The sequence below is a fragment of the Chiloscyllium punctatum genome, chromosome 4 (genome assembly GCF_047496795.1).
Source record: "Chiloscyllium punctatum isolate Juve2018m chromosome 4, sChiPun1.3, whole genome shotgun sequence".
NCBI lineage: Eukaryota > Metazoa > Chordata > Chondrichthyes > Orectolobiformes > Hemiscylliidae > Chiloscyllium > Chiloscyllium punctatum.
Genome location: NC_092742.1, coordinates 44,795,637 through 44,815,870, shown reverse-complemented (window position 1 = coordinate 44,815,870; position 20,234 = coordinate 44,795,637). Strand labels below are relative to the sequence as shown.

Genomic DNA, 20,234 nt, shown 5'->3' with positions numbered 1-20,234 from the left:
CCAATCAGAACACAGTCGTCTCCACCAATCAGGATAAAGCTATCCTGGCCCGTTTGACGAATTGGAGCTAGTTCCCTGACGGTTTCAGAATGGCGCCTGTTGTTGTGAATTAGAGCACGTTATAAAGTGACTTTAGCGTTAAGATGGAAGGTATGACGGAATTATTTTGCATTGAAATTTAAGTTTTCATTTTTGCATCTGGACAGATTTAAAATATATTGCGTCAATCGCATTTTCGAAACTTTAGCTGACGGTGAATGATGGCAGTTTTTGTTTTGAAGGATATAAAACACGTAAAAGTATGTAACATGGTGTGGGTTCATAGGAACATTTAATATAATAAGAATTTAAGAGACGCCGTCCAGTTATTCGACACCCATCAACACTTAGAGGTGACCGTAATGGAGTAAAAGGCCCCAACCAACGTGTTTCATGGGAATGGTGTCAAACAGCTGTACTGTGCTATGCTCAAGGAATTACTGAAGGTGAATCAGAAGAATAAATTCTAGACTTGACCAAAATATCCACCTTTATGAACCAAACAGGTGGAAGATGATGAACAATGATGCGTTTATAGTCCGTCTTTGTGTGACGGAAACAGACCACACGCACCTATGTATTCTAGACCTATTTTCTATTTCTTGGCCTGTCGTCTTGCGTGCTAAAATGTTTCAAGCATTCATCTAAATAGTTCTCATGTCTTGAGTGTTTCTCACCTCTACCACCCTTTTCAGGCACGAGACTGTTGCTGGAAAAGCACAGTAGGTCAGGCAGCATCCGAGGAGCAGGAGAATCGACGTTTCGGGCATAATCCCTTCATCAGGAGTTGAACACACGCACCAGCAGGTTCTCTTTCAGGCAGTAGGATACCTACACCCTCTGCCTGAAAATCAGTATCCTGAAATCCCCTATAAATTTCCTGCATCTTATTTTAAAAAGCTGTGTGCCTCTAGTTAGTCACATCTCTACCAAGGGAAACATTTCTTCTCCCTATGTACCTGAGCATTTTGTACACTTCAATCAGATAGTGCCTCTTCCTCCTTTGCTGTAAGGAAAACAAACTCCTCTATCTGCATTTCTGAATTGCTCCAGCCCAGGCAATATCCTGGTGGGTGACTTTTTTTTCCCCTTTCTAGTTCAATCACATCCCTCATATAGTGTGGCAATTAGTGCTGCATATAACATAATATTCAGATCCAGCATAACCTCCTTATTCTCAATGTGATACTTTGTTTTTTTTAAAATAAACATCCCATATGCCTTCACCTGTCTTGCTGCCTTTAAGGATCTATGGATACATGTCAAGATCCCTCTGGACTTCCTAGAGTTCTAGTATTCAACATGTATTCCCTAGCCTAGTTAGTCTACTCAATGCACCAGCCCATTTATATTGTCCTGCAATCCAAGGCTTTCCTCCTTTTATTTACTACAAAATCAATTTTTGGGTTATAAATTTACTGATATATCTCATGGATTCATGATTGATGAAAAGCTTTGTGAGCAATACAGGCAAATCATAGTAAGCAAGAACGTAGGGTGAAAAAATTGGCATACAGGCTACACTGCATAGAATGTGCGTGAGGCAAGATCAACATTATTTATAGTGAGAGTTCATTCATCAGTCTAATAATGGCAGGGAAGAAGCTGTTCCTGATCTGTGTTCAAGCTTCTGTATCTTCTACTTGATGGTAGAGGTTGTATTACCAGGGTGGGATGGGTCTTTGATGTTGGCAGCTTTTTCTGTGGCAATGATTCAATAAATGAATGGGAGGTTGGCCTCTAATGGTCTGGGCTGTGCACACAACCTTCTGCAGTTTATGATGCTGGACAGAGCAATTGCTGTACCAGGCCAATATGCATTATACACCCAGATAGTATACTTTGTGGTGCATTTGTAAAAGGTTGGTGGAGGTCCTTATGAACGTGCCAAATTTCCTGAGCTGCTGAGGAAGAACATTGTTGTACCTTCTTAACTGTCAAATCTCCATGGAAAATCCAGGACAGGTTATTGAAGCCTTTAGTTTCTCTGACATTGAGAGAAAGGTTACTATCAATGCATCACATCACCAAGCCCTCCACTTCCTTTCTGAATTCTGACTGACTCATGATTTTAGATTGTTACTGTAAGGACAAAGAACAAGGGATCCAGCACCATCCAATGTGATGTGCCATTAGACACCGGTTTATAGTCATAGCACAGTGTAGCCTTTGATCATCCCTGTGTGCTCTATGCCATTAAGTCAATTTTGGGTACAACCTGCCAAATTACTCTGGATCCAATGGGATAGAATCATAAAGGTCGACAGCATGAACATGAGCCTTTTGGCCCAACTTGCCCATTAAGCCCAGTTTTCACAATTTAAACTAATCCCATTTGCCAGCATTTGGTCTATATCCCTCCATGGCTAACCCATCCATGTACCTATCTCAAATGTTTCTTAAATGACAAAATTGTACTCGCTTCCACCATTATCTTGGCAGCCTGTTCCAGACACTTACCACCCTTCATATGAAAATATTACCCCTAATCTGAGCTTCTCCCAAGCTCTTAGCTCCTTTGCGAGATCTTGCCTTAGTGAAGTCTATTATCTACATCAACTATACTGCCCTCATCCATACACCAATCATCTCCACAAAAATATTAATCAAACTTGTTAGCCATGATTTTCCCACTTATGAAGCCATGCTCATTATCCTTGGTTAATCAAAGTGGAGTTTAATTTGGTGCCTCAGGACCTTTTCCAGTCATTTGTTTAATGTTACCCACAAGTGGGTTTTGCTGTCTTAACTTCTTGTTGAAGTAACCTGTTGCATTTTCTATACCCTTTTGAAGTGCGCCTGCTGTTTTGAGACTGCAATATCCTTTAGCTTGTTTCCTTTTATTCTTTGTACAGGATTGGAATTGTTCTCTCCATTTGTTGGTCCCACCCTTCACCTTTAATACACCTCTTTAAACAGGTTCATTAGAAAACACTTAATGACAGATTAGCATGTGGTGTCCATTGATATAGTCCAGGTCATAGAGTAATATGGCATGGAAGCAGACTCTTTGGTCCAACCAAATTCCCACCAACCATAATTACTAACTAAACTAGTCCAACCTGCCTGTACTTTGTTCACTTAAAACAAAAGATCTCAAGGGACTCTTGTAGAAAAGTCCCTTCCTCTGAGGCAGGAGGTCTGGCTTCAAGTATCATCTGCTCCAGCAGTGTGTCATAATATTTCTGAACAGGTTGATTAGAAATTTTTTTTTAAATCCTAGAGGGGCTCTTGTGATGCTGTGGTAGCGTCTCGACCTCTGAGACCTGGGTTGAAGTCCTACCAAAAGTATCTATAAAATATATTTCACTTCAATGTAACAAAACAAAGTTTAGCATGAATTAGGGAGAACATTGATCTCCTGGGTAGTTATGCTGCTTGTGGACTAGTACCAGAAGCTTTGGCTTGATGGATACAAGGCTAGCTACCTGTCCCAGTTATGAAAACAAAACAGAATTGTATACCTTGTCTATCTCGTGCACACTAGATGCAGGTAGACTCTAATACTCTTGAAGTGCCTTGGGACATTAGAAGGTCCTCTATAAATGCAAGTTGATATCTGTACTTAAGCATTTGGTTATTTTTTTAAAATGCTGAGTTTTGATTAAAAAATCTTCTTTTTTTTAATAGCTTCATGTCCTAGCTCAGGCTTTGTAACTCCAAGAAGGAAAGACTTGAATAACAGTTCCAGAAAAATAAAGGACAGTGCTGCAGACTGGCATAATTCCATGCTGAAATGGGAAACACTTAATGATGCAGGATTCTCAGTAGCAAATAAAATTGTTAATATTAAAATCAGTAACCGGTAAGCATTAGCCTTGAAGAGGTAAGGTTCGCATCTAGAAATCTTAGCTGTTAAAAATTTTTTAAAACATCAGTGAATTGATTCATAAGTTAATTCTAAACTCTCGTTTGTTTCTACAATACTTCTGTTTTAAGCTGTTGTGCTTTTGTAGGAATCATTATTACAGTGCTACAGTCTTTTCAAAATAAAACAGAATAATTTTTAAAAATTTTCACCACTATTGGTTGTCTCCAATTGCTACAGTAAAACCTGTTTCCATAATCTAATTGTCTTCGAACCATTTTTTGTCTGCAAGACAAGTAATAAAGGAACAATATGAACGAGCAGATTCATAATATGTAACCATGCTCTTTTTTTTTTGAGTAGGAGAAAGTGAGGACTGCAGATGCTGGAGATCAGTCTGGAAAAGCACAGCCGGTCAGGCAGCATTGGAGGAGCAGGAGAATAGATGTTTTGGGCATAAGCCCTTTATCAGCCCTTCTCTACTCCTTGGATGCTGCCTGGCCTGCTGTGCTTTTCAAGCACCATACACTCTACTCTTTTTTTTAAAAATTATTATTATTGAATAGGCCAACTGTTTTCACAACCATAAAAAGCAAATAAACTGGATGTAAGTTTGATAGCTGAGCTGGAAGGTTCATTTTCAGACATTTTGTCACCATACTAGGTAACATCTTCAGTGAGCCTCCGGATGAAGCACTGGTGGTATGGCCCACTTTCTATTTGTGTTTAGGTTTCCTTGGGTTGGTGACATCAATTCTTCTTTTTCTCAAGGGGTGATTTAAAATGGGATCCAAGTCAATGTGCTTGTTGCTAGGGTTCTGGTTGGAATGCCATGCTTCTAGGAATTCTCGTGCGTGTCTCTGTTTGGCTTGTCCTAGGATGGATGTGTTGTCCCAGTCGAAGTGGTGTTCTTCCTCATCTGTATGTAAGGATACTAGTGAGACTGGGTCATGTCTTTTTGTGGCTAGTTGACGTTCGTGTATCCTGATGGCTAGTTTTCTGCCTGTTTGTTCAATATAGTGTCTGTTACAGTTAGTCATAGCAATGTATAGCATGGAAACAGACCCTTCAGTCCAACCTGTCCATACTGACCAGATATCCCAACCCAATCTAGTCCCACCTGCCAGCACCTGGCCCATATCCCTCAATTCTTCCTATTCATATACCCATCCAAATGCCTCTTCAATGTTGCAATTGTACCAGCCTCCACCACTTCCTCTGGCAACTCATTCCATTCACATACCACCCTCTGCATGAAAAAGTTGCCCCTTAGATCTCTTTTTATATCTTCCCCTCTCACCCTAAACCTATGCCATCTAGTTCTAGACTCCCTGACCCCAGGGAAAACTGTGTATTTATCCTATCCATGCCCCTCATAATTTTGTAAACCTCTAGGGTCACCCCTCAGCCTCTGCTCCAGGGAAATTCTTGCAAGGTATTTTATAAATGACATTGGTTTTGCTTGTTGCCTATATAGGGTCTTTCAGGTTCATTAGTTGCTGTTCTAGTTTGTTGGTGGGTTTGTGGGTTACCATGATGCCAAGAGGTCTGAATAGAATAGCAATCATTTCAGATGTCTTTGATGTAGGGGAGAGTGGTTAGGGCTTCTGGATGTGTTTTTTGTCTGCTTGTTTGGGTTTGTTGCTGAGAAATCAGTAGATTGTGTTACTTGGCTAACCATTCTTTTTGAATACCTCTGCTTAGTTCCTCTGCTGCAATGTGTGGTGGATTATTGAAATGATGTTCGAATGCAGCTTCAATTGTGGGTGTTGGCATGATTGCTTCTGTAGTTCAGTATTTGGTCTGTCTGTTGTTTGCCTGCAGATGCGGATTTGAAGTTCCCCATTGGCTGTTTGCTCTACTGCAACATCGAGACACAGCAGTTCATTGTTGTTTTTCCTCCTCTTTAGTGAATTTTATGCCGCTAAGGATATTATTTTTGGTCCTGAAGGTTTCCTGTAATCTATTTTGTTTATTGATGACAAAGTTGTCATCCACAAAGCAGACCCAAAGTTGGGGTTGGATGGTTGGCAGAAGTCTGAATTACTGCCTCTGCTAAGAACCTTGATGTCGGAGATCCCATGGGTGTTCTGTTGGTTTGTCTGTAGGTTTTGTTGTTGAAGGTGAAGTGGGTGGTAAGGCATAAGTCCACTAGCTTGAGAGTATTGTCCTTGCTGATGTAGCCTACAAACCCACCAACAGAGTTAAACAGCAGCTAGTTAACTTGAAAGACATCAAGCAAAACTAATGTCATTTACAAAATACCTTGCAAGAACTGTAACAAACACTACATTGGACAAACTAGTCACCAGGATACATGAACATCAACTAGCCACAAAAAGACATGAGCCACTCTGAACTAGTATCTTTACATACAGATGAAGAAGGGCACTACTTCGACTGGGACAACACATCCATCCTACAACAATCCAAACAGACGCACATGAGAACTCCCAGAAGCATGGCATTCCAACTGGAACTCTATCCACAAACACATTGACTTGGATCCCATTTACCACTCTTGAGAAAAGTAAATGACATCACCAACCCAAGGAAACATAAAGACATAAATAGAAAGTGGGCCATACCACCAGTGCTTCATCCAGAGGCTCACTGATGTTACCTAGCATGGTGACAAAACGTCTGAATATTAACCTTCCAGCTCAATGACCAAACCTACATCCAGAACCTCAGACTGAGCTACAAATCTTCTCAAAACTTCTAGCATGCATAAATGTATAAATATTTGATTTTTAACTTTTTAAAGCTCAAATTAAATATTGTTGCTGGACATTAATGACTCCAGACAAGTGTGCCTCGTGTCCCTTTTCAATGCTAGGTGAATTGGATTAGGTATTTCTTAAATTTGTTATTCACTTGCAGTGAACAGAATATTTTGCCCATGATCTGAATATTGCCTTTTAAATATTCATGATATTGATATTCTACTTATTTTTAGGAGAGAAAGTGAAGTGGAAGCATTTGAAGAGGAGGAAGCTAGCTCTAATCTTGAAAAGACTAAATTACAATATAACAAAGAGCTGGAGGAGGCTTGTACTGAGTTGCTCAACATCCTTCATAAAATGGTATGAATAGTGGAAAATTTTAAACATTCCTTAAACTGTCAACTTATAGCTATAATTAGCCCGTTTCCTGAACTGGAGGAGTCCTCGAAACAGAAAGCGTACATTTAAATTAGAACACTGTTTAGTTCTGCAAATAAATAATTTAACTAAGCAAACATTCTAACTGCTCAAAAGATATTTCTGCCAGGGGAGCAGCAGGAATAATAACACCAGCAATGGGGACAGCCACTGCTACCAAAAGCCAGCTTGAAGTGTAACACTAGCAATGTGGTTCCCTGTAATGAGAAACAATGTGGAAAAAGGTAGACAGCAAGAGGCTGGAAACTTGCAATGTGACATCAGGCACTCTATGCACAGGGGGCTTCACTGACCCACAAGTATTGCCTATGATTTTGAGGATCGTATTGAAAGAGATGTGGATGTGTGTAAATGTCTGTGCCAGGGAAGTGTGGTTGGTAGTGTGTGCTGACCACCCAGTGTTAAAAGCATCTTCTAACTTCAATGAATTTTGGGACCTGGAACATCCTGAAAATCCCATCAGGGACAAACCTGCATGTCATATAAGCTACCATAGCTCTCTAAAATCCCCAGGGTTGCTGTCAGTCTGCTGAGTTAGCAGGCCATGTCATCCTCAATCCTGACAAAATTAACTTTGTTCTGAATTTCATCACAGCAAGCAGTTACCAGAAGGGCTGAGAAAATGCTTCAAAGTTGTGCTCAAAATCAGAAGTGAACCATCTCTTGCAGAAGATTGCTTATGGGAAATGTAGGGTTACAGGGATAGTTTAGGGGGTGGGTCTGGTTGGCTCTCTGAAGAGCATCCTAATGTGGACTTGGTGGGCTGAATGAGTCAAGATTAGTGGTTCTGGAAAAGCACAGCAGGTCAGGCAGCATCTGAGGAGCAGGAAAATTGGCATTTTGGGCAAAAGCCCTTCATCCGAAATCCTCTTGCCCAAACAGTCAATTTTCCTGCTCCTCAGATGCTGCCTGACCTGCTGTGCTTTTCCAGCACCACTCTAATCTTGACACTAATCTCCAGTACTCACTTTTGCCTCATTGATGGGCTGAATGGCCTATTTCTACACTGCAGGGATTCCACAAAAGCAGTGATAGATCTGGTAAGTCTGCTTGGGTTCCTGAAAGTCCTTTTTTTTTATAAGGAACACTTCCAGTGGATGAGGCTTACAATAAAGTAGCCAATCTGTGATGTTATTAACCAGTTGCACCTCCTTTCTGGACATCTGAGGCACTCTTGAGTAGACGAAGTGTTTTCAGATTTTTGTGTAATGTTTTTCAGTAGTGCAAGCTATGGCAGATCCTCTGAACAGTCTGGCCTGTCATTTGACTATGTTAAACCTGCCCAGCAATTTGTAGGCCTGAAGGAGTGTTTTGTTTAAAGGGCTTATCCCTCCACATGTGTTTGTCACTATTTTACCCTCTTAAGCTGCAAGTTCTGAGCTTTGGTTTTCTTTTTAACGAGTGTTGTGGACTATTGATATCAGCTATCAACTTTTTTATTTTTAAACAGGTGTTGGACTTCTGTCTGCTTTAGAAATGATTTTGTTTTCTGAGGAGGGATTGCTGTACAGCAATCCCTTAATTGCTATGGGTCTTCAATGTGTAAAGCATAAGGGACTTGTATCCTTGGTGAACTACATTAAAGCTCAACCAAAGTTCCAAACGAATTCACAACAAAGATTACTCTCGTCCACAATTTTAATGCAGCAGTTGACAGTCCCTTACTATTTACATGATATCCACATCAATTGGATACTCTAAAACAGGAAAATATATGTATCAGACACACTGCAGAGTGCAGTAGATTTATCTACATTGTAGACTTCAGAGTCCAAGATGCAATATGCTCCAAGCATATTGTCTTCTGTGCTGCCAGTTGTCCCAAGGATTACATGGCACCTTTTTTTAATTAGTGAAAAGGATACCAGTTCCTTAAATCCATAACACATACTAATACTTTTTTTGGCAGTAATTCTAAATCATTCCCATTTGAAAGGTAGCAATTATGGTTTCCTGTACAGCAATCCCTTCTCAGAAAACAATTATTTCTAAAGCAGACAGAAGTTCAACACCTGTTTAAAAATAAAAGTTGATAGCTGATATCAATAGTCCACAACACTCGTTAAAAAGAAAACCAAAGCTCAGAACTTGCAGCTTAAGAGGGTAAAATAGTGACAAACACATGTGGAGGGATAAGCCCTTTAAACAAAACACTCCTTCAGGCCTACAAATGGGGCATGTTTAACATAGTCAAATGACAGGCCAGACTCCTCATCAGAGGATCTTTTCTGGACTGTGGCTTATGCTTAATCTCTGGGAGCTAGTTTCTCATTATCTAGCTAGAGGTAAAAATAAACACATCCAAAACCTGTTAATAAGCTTGTGGCAAAAAAAAATTAAAGCTGAATTTACATTTCATATAATCACTAAGCCCACAAAAATGTTCTTTTAATTTGATATACTGAAAGCTGCAGTTTTCAAAACCAAGCTGACTTTGAACATTTGAACTAAGAATTGTGGATTCCAGTGACCTACTGAATTACCAAAATACTATACAAAGAACATGCCCACTCTTTGGAAATCCTAGAAATAAGGAAGAGAACTATGCTGAATTATGCATTCAGCAAAGTCAAGTCACCTAAAATGACATTCGTGTTGCAGGTTAAATTGCTACATAATTGTGCCCACGAGGAAGAATCCCTATCAAAAACTGTAGCAATTAAACTTCACACAGAATAACCCAATTTAAAATGAGGGAGTGAGTTAAACAATTGGTTAAAATCCTTCCTTCTGTCTGCTAAAGTGCAGGTTTGTTGGCATGATATTACTGTTCTACATATCCTAGATCACAGAAGGATATCAGTGCAATGGTTTCTAAGACTGCATTGTTAAAATTTACACCTTATTGAATAGATTGTACCTTGTGGTGATAATTTATCTCTGATGCTTCAGAAAGTTATGTAAATATAAATTTCTTATTTTCACTATTTAATCAAGATTCAGGGAAGCTCTTTCCAGTCAAGGTACTACTCAAGATCAATAACTCCATTGTTTCATTTAAGTACTGTGATAAAATTTAAAGCCAGTTCCTTAAAAAAAATCAAAGATGCACTTTAAACATTACTATTCTTGCATAATCTTTTTCAGACTAAACTCGTATTAAAGATGGAAAAGCTCTGTGCAAACATGAAAGGAATACTTGACCTTCATATCCATCAATATGGTGAAACAGGAAGAGAAATGCTCCTCTTTCATACATGGCCCACAAAATATTTCTGTATGGTCAAGTATGACTAATGTCATTTTTTTTATCATTCTCTACATCAAGTATTAAATTTTGAAGCAGGATTTACAAAATCTGCTCAGTGTAAAGCTATTAATTTGGGTAATCTCCCACTCAAATTTCACTAAAGTCATTACATTGCTTGTACAAAGAAATACGGATGTGGGAAAGCTGATACCTTTCACTGCAAGGAGCTTAGTCAGAGTTGGTACACTGAAGAAAGTGACCAATCCTGAAGAAGAGGAAGTGAAAGAGAAAACAAGAGGAATAAAGAATTAACTGAGAAAATTCTAAGTGATAGATTTTTAAATAACAAAGCACTCACTTTCAGTAATTTAAACAGTGACTGGTGGCACACCAGATGGCCTCTTTCCTTAGAGATGCAATTTCCCTTCCCACGTGATTAAAGATGCCCTCATCCACATCCCACACCTCTGCCCTCAAACCCGACCCCTCCAACCATAACAAGGACAGAATCTCCCTGCCCCCGTGCTCACCTTCCACCCTACCAGTCTTCACATAAACCACATCATCCGACATTTCTGTCACCTCCAAGTGGACCCCACCACCAGGGATATATTTCCCTCCTCGCCCCTATCTGCTTTCCTCAAAGACTGTTCCTTCAGTGACTACCTGGTCAGGTCCACGCCCCTCCTCCCTCCCCTCCATATAAGGCCCCAAAGGAGCTTTGCACATCCACCAATATCACTTATCGTATCTGTTGCTCCCGATGCGGTCTCCTCTATATTGGGGAGACTGGGCACCTCCTCACAGAGTGCTTTAGGGAACATCTCTGGGACGCCCACACCAATCAACCACACTGGCCTGTGGCCCAACATTTCAACTCCCCCTCCCACTTTGCTGAGGACATGCAGGTCCTGGGCCTCCTCCACCACTGCTCCCTCACCACCTGATGCCAGGAGGAAGAACACCTTATCTTCCGCCTCAGAACACTTCAACCCCAGGGCATCAATGCGGACTTGACCAGTTTCCTCATTTCCCTTTTCCCCCTTCCCCATCCTCACCCCAGTTCCAACCTTCCAGCTCAGCACTGTTCCCATGACCTGTCCTACCTGCCTATCTTCCTTTCCATCTATCCACTCTCCTTTCTGACTTATCACCTTCATCCCCACCCCTATTCACCCATTGGACTCTTTGCTATTTTCTCCCCATCCCCAGGCCCCTCTCATTTTATCTCTCCACTGCAGGCACCTGGCCTGTATTCCTGATGAAGGGCTTTTGCCCGAAACGTCAATTTTCCTGCTCCTCGGATGCTGCCTGAACTGATGTGCTTTTTCAGCACCACTCTAATCTAGACCCTGGTTTCCAGCATCTGCAGTCCTTGTTTTTACCTTCAGTCCAACGTGTCAATGCTGACCAGATATCCTAAATTAATCTAGTCCCATTTGCCAGCTTCTGGCCCTATCCCTCTGAACCCTTGCTATTCATATATGCATCCAGATGCCTTCTAAATGTCTCCACTGCATCTCTGGCAGCATATTCCAAACATGCACCACCCTCTGAAAAATTGCCTCTTTGGTCCCTTTCACATCTTTCCCCACTCACCTTAAACCTGTGCCATCTAGTTTTGGACTCCTCCACCCAGAGGAAAAGACTGTCTATTCACCCTATCCATGTCCCTCGTGATTTTATAAACCTCCAAGAAGTCACCCCTGTGCCTCAGCCACTCCAGGGAAAATAGCCCCAGTCTATTCAGCATACTGGAGGGAATCTAATCTCCCGATAGCTCAAACCATGGCAACATTCTTGTAAACCATTTCTGAACCCTTTCAAATTTCACAACATCCGTCCTATAGCAGGAGAGGTGAATCTCCAGGATCTGATCAAGTGTATTGTGATAAGCTAGGGAAAAAAAATTGCAGGACCTCCTATCAGCGATACACGTAATATCTATTGCCATGGAAGTGGTACCAGAGGACTGGAGGGTGGCTAATGTTTTGTTTAAGGCTGTAAAGAGAAGCCTGGGAACAATAGAAAGTTTGACAATAGACAGGATTTACGTGCAATTGAAGAGGCAAAGACTAATTAGGGATAGTTAGCATACCTTTTGAGTGTCATGATTTCCCATGCTCAAACTTAATGGAGTGTTTTTGAGGAGGTGACCAAGAAAATGAGGGCAGTGCAGTAGAAGTTGTCTACATGAATATTAAGGCCTTTTATAAAGTTCTGCATGACAGATTGGTCAGTAAAGTTAGATCACATAGGATTCAGGGAGAGTTTGCCAGTTGGATTGGTGGGAGACGGTGGTGGTGAGGGTTGATGCTCAGACTGGAGGCCGGTGACCAGTAGTGTTCTGCAGGGATTCTGCCGGGTCTACTGCTTTTTGTCATTTTATATAAACAATTTGTATGAGAATATAGGAAGCATGATTGGTAAATTTGCAGATGACACAAATTGGTTGTATAGTAGTTAGTGAGGAAGTTTATCAAAGAATGCAGAGGGATCATGATCAATTAAGTCAATGGGCCAAGGAGTGGAAGTGGTAGTTTAATTAAATGCAAGGTGTTGCATTTTGGTAAGACGAACAAAGGTAGGATTTACACAGCTCTGGGCAGTGTTGTAGAACAGAGACCTAGAGGTTCAGGTACATAGCCTTCAATGAACTGTGTTACAGGTTGACAGTGGTAAAGAAGGCATATGGCATGCATGTCTTCATTGCTGAGGACATTGAGGTTAGGAGTTGGGATGTTCAATTCTGGTCACCCTACTGTAGGAAAAATATTTTTCAATTGAAACGGATGCGGAAAAGATATACAAGGATGTTACTGGGACTGGATGATTTAAGTAATACGGTGATTCTGGACAAGCTGGCACTTTTTTCTTACTGGAGCATAGGAGGTTGAGAGGTTTATAGGTTTATAAAATCACATGGGACACAAGTTGAATAGCAAAGGTCTTTTCCCTAGGGTTGGGGAGTTCAAAACTAGAAGGTATAGGTTTAAGGTGAGAGGAGAAAGATTCTGAAGGGACCTGAGGAGCAACTTTTTCAGAGGGTGGTTCATATGTGAAATGAACTACCAGAGGAAGTGGTAGAGGCATCTACAATTGAAATATTAAAGACACTTTGAACAGGTACATGAATAGAAAAGATTTAGAATGATGAGACAAATGTAGGTAAACAGAACTAATTTAGTTTGGGAGCCTTGGTTGACGTGGATGAGTCTGATCGAAGGATGTGTTTCAGTGCTGTATGACGATAAGTAAGGTTCCCTATAACTTGCTTTCCAATTCTTGTACATGAATGGTAACTAAATTGTTGATTCATTAGGTGGATAGTATGCATCCCTAAAAAATTAAAATAAGTAATTTAATCCTGTTTTTAAAGTGATCCATATCCTGAAGGGAATTTAAAAATATCAGATTGTTCTTCTATTAAATGAATAACCTTTCTGCTTAGGTTGTACCACAACACTTACATTACCATTTCAAATAATTCTTTCCCTTCTCTTTCAAATTCTCTTCTTTATTATTCAAATATTCCCACATCTATGCTCAAAACCATAACTCTTCTTGCATTACAGTTCCACAGGAATAACTGCATTCCTGTAACTTGAAGTAGCTATTTGCAATATTTAGCAAGTGACACTGAGCAGAATGAACACAAATCAAAATTATAATGTAACCCAATACTATCTTTTGATAGCCACACCTACCGATGTCCAACATAGATTATTTAATGGTGTTGGGCTCTCCTTCCCTCCAGCTGTTATACAACTGAATCACGATAGGATTAGATAACTATTGTTCAAAAGTTATTGTAAGAGGGACATGTTTCAGCATTATTACATCATAATGTATATAGATTGGAAATATACTATTCTAGATTTAAACAAGATGCAGCAGGTTACTCATCTGTAACCTTTGTGTTTCAGATGAAGCCTCCGTTCAGTTAACAGAGATGTACAAACGAGAATTGCAGCTGAAGCGTGCAATTGTTCAAGAGATTGCTCACACTAGTAACAATGATCTTATGAAGGTGGAGCTATCTGCCTGGCTGTACCAGCCTTATATAGAAGAAAAGGCAAGACTTCTCATTGAAAGCATGTTATTGGAAACTGGGCACAGGACTTTGTAATTTGTACTGAGCAAGCATTTCTGCAAAATGTTGTTCCAACTTTAAAAAGGATGCAATTGTTTTTAAATAGCTTAGCACAATTAGATATTATAGAACTTTAACCTGAAAGTGACTAGGCTCAAATTAGAAACTTTATAAGAATGGTTGAAACAGAAATTACATGATCAGCAAAAGAGATTTCACCCATTATCAAATTTTGTACTTTTAAAGTAGGGCAGAATCCAATAAGACAATGATTTGTGACAAAAGGCAAAGAAAAAATATATTTATTCTTTTTAGAAACTCTGAAATACTTATGCTGAAAAAATAATTTTGTTGAAATTATTAAACAATGGTCCTGAAAGATATTTAAAGTTATAATTTTGTCTTGCATTCTCAAGCGATGTAAAAACAAATACTAAAAACTGCAACAAAAAAATGCTGTTGTGGTGGCGTATTTTTAACTGTCCCATATATTGCGAATGGTTAATGGAGCTTGATGATAAACTTGTAAGTTTTTCACCCTATTAAATCAGCACAGCAGCTTTCCAAAATATCCAGACCCACGTAGTGAGAAAATCACAAGTGCTCTGCATTAAATTCTACAGCAAATATTTATAACAGTTTAACAATGGTTCATAATACACTGTACAAACCAACCTTTGGTTTGTTACAAAACTGATCCTTGACAGAGAGCAGTTCCATTTTGAAATAACTCTTTAAAGAGTTATTTGTTTTAAGTAAGAGATGATTGATCGCTAAATCCATCATGAAATTGTCAGATAACAATCCCTGTCCAATTGGTTGAAGAATATTACTAATGGTGTTTAAACACCCCAATTAAGGCAACAAAGCTATCTGTCAAGATTACAATGTACTGGTAAGCAAGACATTACAAAATATCTGTATATTAAAAATCGAAAATAAATTCCATTTTCTACTATCTTCATATCAATCTTTAAATATTTTCATTATTTACAACAGTCAAATTACAGCACTTTGATAAAGGTTTGTTGCACATTGAAGAAACTGGCAACTACCAACATGCACAACACAGTCTGAATACACACTTGACAAACGACCTGCACAAGTAATGAATGAGCTGATATATACATAGCTTAGTAATGCAGCTTTCCCATTTACACATCCTCTTAAACTAATGCTGAAGGACACCAAGTTTCACATTAAATGTATCACTTTCATCAGTTGAAGGGGGGCAGAAAAGGAATGTGTACAGGGCACTATTGAAAACCTTCTGAATAAAATTGCAATTCTGTAATCAAGAAATTACTGGACTGACTTTCATCTTTTCTCTAATAAAGTTTACATCTGAGTATTAACTAAGCACTACAGGCTGCAACTGTCCCATCTCAAAAATTGTAATTATTTATAAAAATTATGGATAAAGGACTGGAAACTAAAAATTAGACATTTCAGCCAATTATTTTGCAATACAAAGGATAATGTCTTTGTGGTAAAGGGAAGTTTGGAAAAAAAAAGGAATATACTTAGAGGAATTTACTATTAAAGAAAAAACTCAGTTCATAAATATTTGTCTCCAAACCTTAAATTGAGAATAAAGACAGATGCATGAACCCGATCATAAAATAAAACGTTTAGAGTCCAAAAATATATTGGCACCATAGTATTTTTGAAAAATTTTACATACAAAACCCAAGCTTCAACTTCATTACAGTGTCAAATGGTTTTCTTTACCTTTTAAATTGAACATTTGTAGATTACCCAATTAAATTAATACTGGTACTAAAAGCACTGTGCTCTCTAATCTTTATAGTTAATTCCAATTCTTTTGGCCATAAGTTCTTAACCTGATTAAGTGACCACAACGTCTACATCAGTAAAACAATAAAGAAAGAACAGAACATGCTTGTATTTGAAAACAGCAATTTAAATTCACTACTTTAAATCAGAAACTACCAAGTGCTTTCATGCAACCTGCAGGCCTTCCATAAATTTAAATGAACTGAAATGTACAGTTTACAGCTGATAGTTTGTAACACATTAAGGACAGATTAATTTTGGTATTTTCCTGATTTAAGATGAATTACAAAGTTAATAATTAAGATATTTCAATTAGTGAAGCAAATCATGGGACATTTTTTCATGGAAGTACAATTCACCTTTTAATGGCAGTTTCAAGAATTGGTAATAGAATGAATACAAACACTATATTGGCAAAATAGTCATTTTCAATAATCAATAAGGTGTCAAAAATGCAAAGAAAAAACATTCAAATTCAGTGCAACATCATCACATTTTCTGGTCCAGCGTAGTTACATCTATTTCCCAGGATACTTCAACAAATATGCCTGGATTCATTCACACTTACAGATATCTTGCCAAGCATAATGCCACATTCAAGGTAAACCATTCTTGAAACCTTACACCTACTTTTGTACCAGTCTTGTTAGCTTGCGGGACAATAAAGTTCAACATAAAATGCTATAAATGTTCAATGTAACAACCGGGAAGAAACTTGAGACTTCGTTTCAAAAAAAAACTGTACAGTTCTGTTTTTGTGTTTTCTTATTTCAGTGGACAGCAAAGTTTCTTGTAGTTATTTCTTTCTGAGATGGGACAACACCAACCAAATTACTGTTCCACTTCAGTTGGCGTTTGTGTAACTAACAGGCCTTCACTTTGTCCTTCTGAATCCATTGCAAGAAGTGCTTCTACAGTTTCAAATGGAACACCATCAGGGGTTCGTATGTGCATTGTGGTGCCATCAGCATTAGTTACTATAACAATGCCTTCAGATGTCTGTGACACAACAGCGGTTCCTTCGTGTGATACAATTAGGCCCTCGGAAGTCTGAATGAATATCTGTTCATGTCCCTGAGCCAACAGTTCCTGACTTCCAACAGGTAGTTGAAATTCTAATGCTCCGTCTTCTGTCACGGTGCTTGCTAAAATATCTTCTGAACTTTCCTGATTGCTTTGATCAGTACTCTGTTCAAAGTGACCTATTATCTTATTGTGATTCACTACTTGCAACCCATTCAATTCTTCGTGAGATACCTGACTAGCAAGATCTACTTCAGTAGAGAGGTCAGCTTCAAAAGTCTGTTCAGGTTGGTGCTGCTGTAAATTATTACTTTCAGAACTACAAACCTCCACATCCTGAGACAATGCTTTTTCAAGCTGCTGCATCTGGTCTGCTATATCAGAATCATTTAGGTGCTCAGCCTGTTCTGGATTGCCGAGTGGATCCTGGTTGCCCAGTTGATGCTGCAAAATCTGAACAGAGTTGCTTGCTTCAGAACCTTTTTGGTTGCCCTTAGCCACGTCTGAAAGAAGTGAATTCTGACCTGTCATCTCATCCTCTGATTGTGCTGTGGAGGTTAGTTCGGTATCATTCAACTGCTCTGGAATACTTTGATAAGACAACTGTTCTTGAACCAATTCCTCTGCTGTAATATCTGCATCCATAGCTAAAAAATCATCTTGTCCCTCTATAGTATTATTTAGAACTTCATTATGTTGCTCCAACAAAGGGAGTTGAGTACTGGATAATGTTACTTGAGATACCGGATAGCACAATTCCTCAGAAGTAGACTGCTCTACAGAACTGGAATGTTTAATGTTATTCTCAGAAACTAACACTCCATCATCTGTACGCTTGTCAAATACTTGATCATCTGCTGGTCCATACATTGTCTGTGCCCCACAAGAATTCAGGGTAGGACATTCAGTTTGTTTCTGGCCTAAAAAAGAAATCTTGTTTAAGTAAATACACCAAACACATTAAACTTTCTAATACAATATAGCTGCATGTAAATAATTACAACAAAAAAAGTCAAAAAGAGTTCATGCAGCCACAGTACTTAAAGCACACAATCTTTCATCAATTTCTCTGCCACTTAATACCCACCCAAATAAAACTTCTGGTTTAAAATAAATAATGAAATTTTTAAAAAATAGCTTCTTAACAGTGCAACAGCATTTATTGTCTGGACAGTTATATGCTATGAAATGCAGAAGTTAAAAAGTTTACAAATTTGCTTCAGGTGTAAAACAAAAAGGTCCAAGTATCCAAAGGCAAGTACACTCTCTGGTTTGGTTTAAGTAATAATTTCAATACTATTATTTTTAAAAGAAGCTGAACATTTCTAAAACAATGTAAACAAAGAAGTAAATGCAGTAGAGTGTTTACAACACTGTCCTTTATCTTCTGGGGGAATTCAAGACAGCTTAAATGTATAAAAGTCTCCAGGACAAATAGTTTGCTTGATTCAAATTACCTCTTAGTTAGCAGAAAAGCCTTATATGGTTCACATTTTTGCAATGAAATGCAATTAAGACACAAAGGTTTAAATCATCAGAGACCCATAGCAGCAAAGTATGGACTTAAGTCCATGATGCACGTAGGAATCCTGTGGAGGTAGAGTTTGCACACAGGCACTTGTACTTGGCTATGAAGTTTAGACTTCTGATTAGAAACAATGGCTTACTCTAATCCTTTTTCCGTCTCTCAGGCCTGCTTCTCTATTATCAGGTGGAGGTGCCAGTGTTGGACTGGGGTGAACAAAATCAAAATCACACATCAGGTTATAGTCCAACAGGTTTATTTGAAATCACAAGTTTTCAGAGTGACGCACCTTCGTCAGTGAAAGAGGGCTCGCCAACACAGAGTTTATAGGCAGAGAGATCAAAGGATCATACAACTCCTGTAAGTGGAGTGAACAAACCTAAAATGGAGAACTCTGTTAGAAAGGAGACGCAAGTTTCGATTGATTAAGTTGGAAATTCTGAATTTGTTTCAAGTCACTGCCCCAAGATAACTAAACGTTTTATCAGTGTCTGCCTAACTTTTATGGATTATGGCTGATAATCAACTTCTACACCATATTCCTATTCTTTGCCTTGTATTTTTTAAGGCCTTTAGAATCAAGAAATCCATAAGTTTCTGCCAGAACTTACTAAATGATTGAGCTTCCACATCCCTCTGGGGTGGAGAATTTCAAGTATTCACCACCTTCTCATCTCAGTCTTAAATAGCCTGCCTTTTGTTTCAAGATCATGTTCTAGATCCCACTAGCAGGATAAACATCTGTTCTGTGTCTACTATGTCTACACCTTTAAGAATTCTGTCAGTTTCTGAGAGATTCTTTCTTATTCCTCTAAACCCTAGCGAATACAGACTCCATCTCCTCACAAGAGGGTCCCATCATCCTGGGAATCAATTTGGTGAACCTTCACTTTGCTCCCTCTATGACAAGTATTCTGGCAATTCTTCCTTAAGGTACCAGATGTTGCAGACACTCTCTCGTTGATTCATGCAATTAAAGGAAGATTCCTTTGCTCCTTTACTCAAAACCTCTTGGGATAAAGGCTAACATACAAGTTGCTTTCCAAATTGTTTGCTGCACCTGCACTCTAGCAGTCAGTGATTAGTGAACAAGGGGATCCATGTCCCTTTGGATATCAACACTTGCCAATCTCTTACCATTTAGGAAATACTCTGCAATTTCATTTCTGTGGATTGTCACCTTGTTGTGGTGGAGATGCTAGAGTGTTATGTTGATTTCAAAAGTGGTACTGTTATAAGTTCTCAAGTCCTGGCAGGGCCACCCATGATGATAATGTCGGAGGGGAGAAACCAGACAAAACAAAATTTAAAACAAGTCCTCAACGGAGATCCACGCAGAATACACTTGTGCAATATCAACAGCTGTGACAGTGGATGAAGGCTGCAGCTGTAGGAAGATCCTTGATCTTTGAAGTTTATTACCACTGGAATTGGATCTAACTTCTGTCAAGGACAGTGTATCTGATGTGCAACAGCATTCCCCTGTTAAATGATGTCCCACACAATGTCCCCTCCACCTAACAGAATGCAACTTCCCCAGAAAACACAAGTCCTATGGCGAGAAGTGACGGGGACAGGATTGAGACATCTAGAAA

The 20,234-nt window shown here is 39.1% G+C and overlaps 2 protein-coding genes across 4 annotated transcripts in view; one reads left to right on the top strand and one right to left on the bottom strand.

Moving 5' to 3' along the window:
• Positions 1-28: 28 nt before the first annotated feature.
• Positions 29-15,596, top strand: cinp (cyclin dependent kinase 2 interacting protein). Of its 3 annotated transcripts, XM_072568539.1 has the most exons (6): positions 58-150; positions 735-1,108; positions 3,670-3,844; positions 6,807-6,933; positions 10,099-10,228; positions 14,128-15,596. In XM_072568539.1, exons 3-6 carry the CDS (start codon positions 3,768-3,770, stop codon positions 14,328-14,330), a joined length of 537 nt encoding a protein of 178 aa, XP_072424640.1. In that variant the 5' UTR covers positions 58-150; positions 735-1,108; positions 3,670-3,767; the 3' UTR covers positions 14,331-15,596. The 3 variants fall into 3 exon arrangements, with proteins under 3 accessions (XP_072424638.1, XP_072424641.1, XP_072424640.1); XM_072568537.1 differs by lacking the exon at positions 735-1,108 and having other exon boundaries at positions 29-150; XM_072568540.1 differs by lacking the exon at positions 735-1,108 and having other exon boundaries at positions 29-150; positions 10,099-10,238; positions 14,128-14,239.
• Positions 15,597-16,426: 830 nt separating this feature from the next.
• znf839 (zinc finger protein 839) overlaps positions 16,427-20,234 on the bottom strand; it is a 43,591-nt gene continuing 39,783 nt past the window's right edge. Inside the window, exon 8 of the mRNA XM_072568536.1 lies at positions 16,427-18,034. Coding sequence (XP_072424637.1) covers positions 16,923-18,034 — 1,112 coding nt within the window. The 3' untranslated portion in view covers positions 16,427-16,922. The remainder of the gene's footprint in view (positions 18,035-20,234) is intronic.